Source organism: Pelophylax lessonae, assembly GCF_965119305.1.
Source record: "Pelophylax lessonae genome assembly, chromosome: 9".
In the NCBI taxonomy this organism is placed as follows: domain Eukaryota; kingdom Metazoa; phylum Chordata; class Amphibia; order Anura; family Ranidae; genus Pelophylax; species Pelophylax lessonae.
The window spans coordinates 52784367-52794366 of record NC_138776.1 but is presented as its reverse complement, the minus strand read 5'-3'; the positions used below and the strand labels follow the sequence as shown (position 1 = coordinate 52794366).

The 10000-nt window shown below is 43.8% G+C and overlaps 1 protein-coding gene across 2 annotated transcripts in view; it reads left to right on the top strand.

Moving 5' to 3' along the window:
- AFAP1L2 (actin filament associated protein 1 like 2) overlaps positions 1–10000 on the top strand; it is a 190050-nt gene that overhangs the window by 141287 nt on the left and 38763 nt on the right. For both annotated transcript variants that reach the window (XM_082267950.1, XM_082267951.1), the window contains exons 6-9: positions 1084–1292; positions 1922–2101; positions 9311–9400; positions 9901–9985. In XM_082267950.1, coding sequence (XP_082124076.1) covers positions 1084–1292; positions 1922–2101; positions 9311–9400; positions 9901–9985 — 564 coding nt within the window. The remainder of the gene's footprint in view (positions 1–1083; positions 1293–1921; positions 2102–9310; positions 9401–9900; positions 9986–10000) is intronic.

The following is a 10000-nucleotide window of genomic DNA, read 5'->3' as shown; positions in this document are numbered from 1 at the left end:
TTAGTGGGAAGAGCCCTGGGCTTGAAGGGAAGGGCCCCGGCCAGGGGTCTGGGGGGCCCTTCATGGTTTCTTGCATCAGGGCCCTGAAGGTTCTAGTTACGCCTCTGGTTAAACCCTTCCCTGCCAGTGTCATTTTTACAGTAACAGTGCATATGTATAGCACTGATTACTTTAGTAATGTCACTGGTACCCCCAAAAGTGTCAAAAATGTCAGTCAAGGGTCCCATCTGTCCGCTGCAATGTCGCAGTCCCGCAAAAAAAATCGCAGATCGCCGCCATTACTCGTTAAAAAAGCAAAATAATAAAAATGACAAAAATCTTTCCCTTAGTAAACGCAATAACTTTTGCGCAAACCAATCAAAATACGCTTATTGTGATTTTTTTTTTTACCAAAAATATGTAGCGGAAAACAAATTGGCCTAAAAATGTTAAAAAATTTAGATTTTTACTTTTTTTTGGGGGGAATTTCATATAAAAAATGTGAAAAATATTGTTATTTTTTCAAAATTTTCGCTCTTTTTTTTGTTTATAGCGCAAAAAGTAAAAATCGCACAGGTGATCAAATAGCACCAAAAGAAAGCTCTGTTTGTGGGAAAAAAAGGAAGTCAATTTCATTTGGGTAAAGCGTCGCACAACCGCGCAATTGTCCGTTAAAGTCACGCAGTGCCGAATCGCAAAATAGGCCCTGGTCTGTGAGCAGCCAAATCCTCCGGGGCTTAAGTGGTTAAATGTAACCATATTGCTACACTTAGAGGCGCCTCTCTTCTCTTTTATACTCAGTTGTGACGTGACGCTACTTGTATATCAAGACATCGCTTGTTTATCAAGTCAAAGTTTAGAAAAAAAAATGTTGCTTGTCTTGTAAAACACTCCCAGACCAAGTTACTCCAATCCAAGGTTTTACTGTACAATCACCGTGTATATTGTGTAAAAGAAGAAATGAAATAATAAACCCGAGTGTATCCAAAGACATTTGTGAACATGTGACCCATGCTAGTGAGCGAGGGGCGGCTGGACCGAATTTATATACTCGATGTTGCGGTCTTTCTATTGTATGAACGTCATTCTCTCTGTTCTTCGCAGAAGATGCAGATGCTGTCAGCAGCTCGTACGAGTCATACGACGAAGAAGAAAATCTGAAAAAGTCATCTGCCCATCAACACCAATGGCCGTCCACAGAGGCATCTATCGAGCTGATGAAGGACGCTCTGATCTGCGCATTCCTTTGGCGGAAGAAGTGGTTGGGCCAATGGGCCAAACAGCTCTGTGTTATCAAGGACAACCGACTGCTGGTGAGGGTGATATTAGAGGGGACTTGGGACGGGGGCTTGGCCTGGAGGATGAATTACAGGAACGCTGTAATGGTTTGGGTCAGTTGTGCCTCTATAAAAGAATAAATGAAATACTTGTCCGAAGTTAAATCTTTAGTCATTTGAAGAGCTCTGGAGGGTGGGAACCCCTCATAATGTGCACAGCAGGTGTGCAGACCCAAGAACTCAATGCAGGGATGGTGGGAACCCCTTATAATGAGTACAGTAGGTGTAGAGATCAAGGACTTCAGTACAGAGGTGGTGGGAACCTTTCATTATGGGCACAGCAGGTGTGCAGGACAGGGTATTCAATGCAAGGATGGTGGGAACCCCTCATAATGGGCACAGCAGGTGTGCAGGACTGGGTAATCAATGCAGGGATGGTGGGAACCCCTCATAATGGGCACAGCAGTTATGCAGACCTGGAACTCGGTACAGATGTGGTGGGAACCCCTTATAGTGGGCACAGTAGATGTGCAGACCTGGGAACTCAGCACAGGGATGATGAGACCCCTGCCCCTCCCCCAATGGTCCTCTGTGGTTACACACATATGATTGGATGCTCCCTTTATAGCATATGTATTTCACATATTTCATATTCCTCTGCCCAGTGCTATAAGAGCTCCAAGGACCACAATCCTCTGCTGGATGTCTCTCTGATTGGCTGCACCGTCACCCACAAAGAAAAGCAAGTACGCAAGAAGGAGCACAAGCTGAAAATCACTCCCACCAATACTGATGTCATAGTGCTGGGGATGCAGAGCAAAGACCAAGCCATGCAATGGCTGAAGGTAAAGAGAGACCATCACATCCATTCATTCAATCACCCTCAAATATATTTATTGTATGTCTGGATGTCACTTCCATATAATATGTTCTATCTGGGGAGCTGTGATGTCACTTCGGCATAATATATATCTGGAGAGTGATGATGTCACTCCTGTATAATCTATATCTAGAGAGCGGTGATGTCACTCCTGTATAATATAAACAGCGCTGTGAAAAAGTTTTTGCCCCTTCCTGTTTTTTTTTATTTGCATATTTGTCACACTTACATTATTCAGATCATTAAACAAATTTTATTATTACACAAAGATAACCGGAGTAAATACAAAATGTAGTTTTTAAATGATGATTTCATTTATTAAGGGAAAAAAGCTGTCCAAACCTGTCTGGTCCTGTGTGAAAAAGTAATTCCCTCTTGCTAAATCATGAATGAACTGAGATTAACCACATTTTTTGGAAAGCTGAGTTCAATTTCACTTGCCACACCCAGGGCTGTTTACTGCCAGACCTGTTGAATCAAGAAATCACTTAACCAGTTGTACGGGGGTGAAACCGACGGTCAGCTTTCTTGTGATAACAACCGATGCGGCTGAGCAGCCGCTCGATTATTATCACAAGTAGCAGAAGGGGACGCTCCTCCACCCCCCTGCTGCCTTCCGCCACTCTGCCGTCCCACCAGGAGGCTCGAGCAACCAGCCAGCATGTCTGCTGGCTGGCCGGAAAACCAAAGAAAGCCGGAATCGGCTTTGATCGGGTCTCGGATCTAGTAACCCGGAAGTGACATCATGACATCCCTTCTGGTTTACTGGAGCATTAAAGACCCCAGATTTAAAAAAATTCAAAGCCCCAAGTTTGGCTGTTTTGAATGCTTTTAGGTGCAAAGGAGGGATTTAGGGTCTTATTGATCCCTGATCCCACCAAAAAATGATGAAGCGGCTCCCTTGATTTCTAGAATATCATTCTCAGCGGTGGTCCTGCGGCGCATTATCTGACTGAAATGCTGGTCTGCTGACTAGGCTTTTAAGAAGGTCTTATCTGATCTTCCATTTGTGGGGGATTGCCTGTTTGGAGCTTCCTTGGACAACATCATCAAAGGCCTCACAGGGGGAAAGAGTACTCTTCTTCCTCATGGTCTTTCTTTTCGGCTCACAAGAGGCCTTTTTGTCCCTCAGGGTCTCAAGATAAAGGATCTAAGCTCTTCAGAGCCTCCTCCAGGGGTTCTAAGAGGACCTGGTCTGGCAAACCACGAGTGGGTTCTGCTAGACCTTCGGACAAGGCTTCCTCCACATGATGGGAAGCTCTCACCAGTATCTGGGGTGGGGAGACGTCTTTGCGGGTTTTCAGACCTATGGACCTCCCTGATACAGGACAAGTGGGTCCACTAAGTCATTCGCTCCGGCTACAAGAACAAGTTTCCATCATATCCTCCGGACAGGTTCTACCCTTCCAACCTGCACTTGTCCCGAGATCGCTTAGGGGATCTCTTTGGGGCAGTGCAAGACTTGGTACTTCAAGGGGGGATTGTCCTGGTTCCGAGATCGGATCGTTTTCAAGGTTTTTACTCAAACCTGTTTATAGTTCCCAGGAAGGAAGGCAAAATGCGTCCAATTCTTGACCATAAGGCGCTAAACTACTTTGTGTGTGTACAGAAGTTCCTAATGGAATCTATTCACATGGTGGTGTCCCTACATCAGGGGAATTTCCTCGCCTCCATCGACATCAGGGATGCCTACCAACACATCCCAATATGTGTCGGCCACCAGCACTTCCTTGCCGTGGGCAAGGAGCATTATCAGTTTGTGGCTTTACCCTTTGGTCTCGCCTCCGCTCCTCAGGTCTTCACAGAAGTATTGGCCCCCGGTGTTAGCATTGCTGCGTCAGTGGGAAATAGAGGTACTGGGGTATCTGGATTATCTGTTTTTGTGAGCGGAGCCTCCGACTACTCTGATGGACAACTTGGAGATTACTCTGTGAACTCTGAGGGAGTTCGGTTGGATTCAGAATTCTGCTCTGGTTTCGTCCACAAGCCCTGGACTATCTGGGTCTGACTCTGGACTCGGCCTTAGCCAGAGTGTTTCTTCCTCTGGAAAAACTTCAGAAATTGCAGGTGGCAATTCAGCTTCTGCTGTCCAGCAGACTGACATCTCTTCGGTCTTGCATGCGGGTACTTGGCCTGATGGTGTCAACCTTCGAGGCGGTTTCCGTTGCGTCTCACGTGGGGTACTCCCTAGGTGGATCTGTTGCCTCACGCCTCATCAGGAAAGTGCAGAGGTTTGTGGCATGGTCCCGAGATCCTCTAGCCGACGCATTAGTGAATCCTTGGAGTCGGTATCGTCTGATTTACAGATTTGCAGCTACGGAGTCTTTTAGAAAGTCAGATTCACTATTTGTCCTCACGGTGGACCTTGCAAAGGGTTGGCTGCTTCTACTGCGACAATTTCCAAATGGATCTGACAGACTGTGGTTCAGGCTTATTCCATTAAGGGTCAAGTTCCTTCTTTTCCCTGTTAAGGCGCACTCTACTCGGGCGCTTGGTGCCTCCTGGGCCTTCCGTCAATGCAGTTTTGCAAGGCGGCTACCTGGTCATCTGTGAACACTTTCATAAGCTTTTATAAGGGGGATGTGTTGGTATCTGCGGATGCTTCTTTCGGCCGCAAGGTTTTGCAGGCTGCTGTTTAGAGGACTTGGTCCTCTTTGAGGGTGTTTGAATTTTTTTCAGGTGAGCTCCAGTTGTTTTATGGTTGAGCTCCATGTTACCTTGGGAAGTATTTTTTTCTTGCTGTCCCCACCCATCATGTTTGACACTGCTTTGGGACGTCCCATGTAGTCAAGAAGATGAGGAGCAGTGTCCGTCAATGAACGAAAGAGAAAATGGGATTTTTGACTTACCGTAAAATCCATTTCTCTGATGTTCATTGACAGACACAGCACACCCATCCCTCTGTGGAGTTTGGGTTTTTTTTTATGACACTGCTTGTAACAAAACAAAGTATCCTATAGCAAAGAGTGGAAGTATACCCCCTGGGACTGCCCCATAGGCGTAGTCAAGTTCTTTCCTGCCCAGTGTCCTACTCCTGTAGGGGGCAGCATAACCCACGTAGTCAAGAAGATGAGGAGCTGTGTCCATCAATGAACATCAGAGAAATGGATTTTATATATTTTTTTGTATTTACTTTGGTTATCTTTGGTAACATTAAATTTTGTTTTATGTTCTAAATAATTTAAATGTGTGACAAATTATGCAAAAAATAAAAAAATCAGGAATGGGGCAAATACTTTTTCACAGTACTGAAACTGGAGAGCAGTGATGTCATTTCTGTAAATTATGTTATATCTGGGTAGCAATAATGTCATTTCTGTATAATATATCTTATATCTGGAGAGCAGTGATGTCACGCCTCTATAATAGACTTATATCTGGAGATCAGTGATGTGACTCCTGTTTAATATAATTTGTATCGAAGAGTAATGATATCACTCCTGTATAATATAACTTCTATCTGGAGAGCGGTGATGTCATTCTGTATAATATAAAACATATCTGGAGAGTGTTGATGTCCCTCCTGTATTATATACGGTAACTACGGTCACTCCTGTGTGACATAACCTATATCTGGAGAGTCTTGATGTCACTCCTCTATAATACAATTTATATCTGCAGAGTGGTGATGTCACTCCTCTATAATGCAATTTATATCTGCAGAGTGGTGATGTCACTCCTCTATAATATAACTTATATCTGGAGGTCGTGATGTCACTCCTCTATAATCTAACTTATATCTGGAGATTGGTGATCTCACTCCTGTATAATATAACTTCTATCTGGAGAGCGGTGATGTCACTCCTGTATGACATAACCTATATTTGGAGAGTGTTGATGTCACTCCTCTATAATATAATTTATATCTGGAGAGCGGTGATGTCACTCCTGTATAATAAAACTTTGATCTGGAGAGCGGTGATGTCATTCTGTATAATATAACTTATATCTGGAGAGTGGTGATGTCCCTCCTGTATTATATACGGTAACTACGGTCACTCCTGTATCATATAACCTATATCTGGAAATCGGTGATGTCACTCTTCTATGATAAAACTTGTATCTGGAGATCGTGATGTCACTCCTCTATAATACAACTTGTATCTGGAGAGCGGTGATGTCACTCCTGTATAATATAACTTGTATCTGGAGAGCAGGTAAGTGACTTTTTATAAGAAATGTACCATATCTGGAGACTTTGTATATCTCAGTGATGAGTGATTGAATATAATGTATCTGCAGGGTAGTAATGTCATTCTGGTAAATTATTTAGAGCTGCAGGGACATGAAGATAATCCCTATTTTTTTTTTTCCATGGAATCCTCAGCTTGCTCTTCCTAATGAACCGTTTTATCACCCTCCAGACAAGCGGCATTGTTCCTCCTGCCATGTAGGTGCCCCTTGGTTGCAGGTCCCCCTCTTCATGTGCGGCTGCCTGCGGGGGCCCGGCTGTTTGATGTACCATGGAGAGGAGACAAATTGCCTCTGAACAAGAAAGGCTTTGAGTGAAGGGGTTCCACTTTAATGAAAGTCATTGAAGATTGTCCTCGAAGTGGACATTGAACGTCTTCTCCGCCCGTCATGGGAACACGATCAATTAATGCTTCAAAGCATTGCACATAAAAGCCAACAGTATTCCATAAAACCTTCTGGACCCAATAAAATGTGGAAATGTTGGGCGCCGATAAGACAGAACTCTGTCTCTGACAGAATATTTACTGGAATATCGTGGGCTCAGAGGATCAGTAACAATGTCTTCAATCTTTCCAATGAAGTGTGTGAGAAATGCTCAGATAGATACAATGTCACCTTTTGTCAGCGCCTATAATGATGGTGGAGGGGCATAAAATGGGTATACAGTGGATATAAAAAGTCTGCACACCCCTGTTAAAATGTCAGGTTTCTTTGATGTAAAAAGTGAGACAAAGATGAATCCTTTCATAACTTTTTCCACCTTTATTGTGACCTATAATCTGTACAACTCAGTTGAAAAACAAACTGAAATCTTTTAGGTGAAGGGAAGTAAAAATAAAAATGATATGGTTGCATAAGTGTGCACACCCTTAAACTAATACTTTGGTAAAGCACCTTTTGATTTTATTACAGCACTCAGTCTTTTTGGGTATAAATCTATCAGCATGGCACATCTTGACTTGGCAATATTTGCCCACTCTTTGCAAAAACACTCCAAATCTGTCAGATTGCGAGGGTATCTCCTGTTCACAGCCCTCTTCAGATCACCCAACAGATTGTCAATCAGGTTCAGGTCTTGGCTCTGGCCCGGCCATTCCAAAACTTTAATCTTCTTCTGGTGAAGCCATTCCTTTGTTGATTTGGATGTATGCTTTGTGTCAGTGTCATGGACATGTTCAGATTTCTAGCAGAAGCCTGAAGGTTTTGTGCCAATATTGTCTGATATTTGGAACTGTTCATAATTCCCTCTACCTTGTCTAAGGCCCCTGTACCAGCTGAAGAAAAACAGCTGCAAAGCATGATGCTGCCACCACCATGCTTCACTGTGGGTATGGTGTTCTTTTGGTGATGTGCAGTGTTGTTTTTGTGCCAATAATACCTTTAGGAATTATGGCCAAAAAGTTCAACCTTGGTTTCATTGGACCATAACACATTTTCCCACATGCTTTTGTGAAACTTCTAATTTTTTATTTTTGCAAAATTTAGCCGGATTTGGAAGTTTTCCTTCGTAAGAAAAGTCTTCCGTCTTGCCACTCTACCCCATAGCCCAGCCATATGAAGAATACGGTGGGGTTGTTGTCACATGTACCACACAGCCAGTACTTGACAGATATTCCTGCAGCTTCTTTAATGTTGCTAACACAAACACAAAAAAAGTCCAGGCGCTAATCCTATATGCAGATGTCTACAAGGTTGTGAACCCCAATGTTGCCATGTTATGGCTGTAGTGAGATGTAATCAATAGCACCTGGGCTGCCAAATCCTTAACATGGGATGAAAATCAAGACTAACAGTAAAAAGAAAGAAGGATGGCGCTCAATGGTGCATATAGAAGAAATCAATATGTGGAAGATGGACAAAAACTGTCTCAAGTTGTATCCCTTTTATATCCCTTTCCTGTTTTTGTGTTATCATTCATATTCTCTGAAAAATGGCCAAGAAATCATAAATTCTGCCAGGGTATGTAAACTTATGAGCACAACTGTGTATATATTAGCACAGCAGGAGGAGCAACTGTGCCATGCCCCTGAATCAAATGTGATCCGGGTATTAATATTATGCTTATTATAGCCATACAGATACAAGTAATATTATTATTATACAGGATTTATATAGTGCCACCCGTGTTTACAGAGCTTTACAATATAAAGAAACCTGGTACAGTTACGTTACAATACAGAAGGATTAGGAGGGCCCTGCCCAAGGAGCTTACAATCTAAAATGTATGTTTCACCTTTTACAGAGATCACAGTACTCTCCCTGACAATGCCTTCATCTGCTTTCCTCTCCAGAAGGCCAGCACCATCTTTGTTCAGCCATCTTCCAGGGTCACTCTTGTTTTCCTAGATTGAAGTGCCAGTTCAGAGATGACACTGATCATGTAAATCTAGGCGTCCTTGCAGGTCTTGTCTTTGTTTACATATGTCTGACACAGGTCAGCCCCTGCTGCAGCCTCTCGCCTTGTGACTTGCTGCAAAGATACAATGTAGCAGTCTGATCGCTGGGATAGAAGAGACTGAGGAAATGCTTTTTCCTGCTTGCAGCAGAACGGTGACATTATCTTAGTCTAGGCAAAGCCACCAAATCAGAACTCAGGGATGAATTATACATAATAAAAGATGGAGCTTTTCCAGAAAAATTGTGTTCCTGTATATTATGACAAGTCAAGGGTTTATTCATGCAATTTATAAATTTACTTGCAGGTCCAATAGGAACCATTCTAATAGGAGCGACTCAAGTCGCTCTGACTTAGAAAATAGTTCCTGTACTACTTTGGGGCAACATCGGAGCGACTTGCATTGACTTCAATTATGTGAAGTCCATGCAAGTCGCGCCGAAGTTGCGGTGCACGCGACTTCACAGGTCGCCCCCAAAGTCGGATCGCCATAGTGTGAACCGACAGTAAAGCAATAGAGCCGGTGTAGACAGGATTTCTGGGACAATCTATTGAATATGAAGGCTGTTTTTCTGTTCTCCATAGGTCATCCAGGACATTGGCGGTCTACAGACAGACGCAGTCCCTGAGATCTCGCTAAGTGCGCCTGACACGCCGCGGAACACCCAGACCAAGGTAAAAACATTTTCTCCGTTATGGAAAATGTCACCAACATTGTGATGTCACACCCGCTGGGAGTGAGGACACATACCTCTCCTCCGCCCCAATAAAGCTGGCCAGTCTCCGGGGGCCAGGAAGATGGGAATGCTACAGCTATGACTTTTTGTATCAGTGGCCGGCATTACAAATCAGCATTTTATAGCATCGCTGTCTGTGACATGGGTGACAGAAATATTCCAGGAAAAGTGGGGCCCATTCACACCAACCCGATGCAGTAATACATGTTCTGTGCATTGGTGCACTGTGCCATTAATTTGGATGGCTCTCTATTACACCTCTACAATGCGTGTGCACTACAACACACCACAGCTCACCGCAGTGCATGGTGTACCGCGCATGCGCAACACCCTGCAATACACGGATGAATGCTGCGGTGTGGTAGTTTGTGGTAAAGCATTACGTCTGGTGTGGATTTGTTGGTCATTCATATAACGTATTTTTCCAATCGTTCACAGGGAGAAATCACAGACAGATACTCGGCAGCTTCTGAAAGTGGGAGCAGCACAGACGGGCACCCTGAGACTGCAGATGTGAAGGAAGGTGAGTGAGCATCTC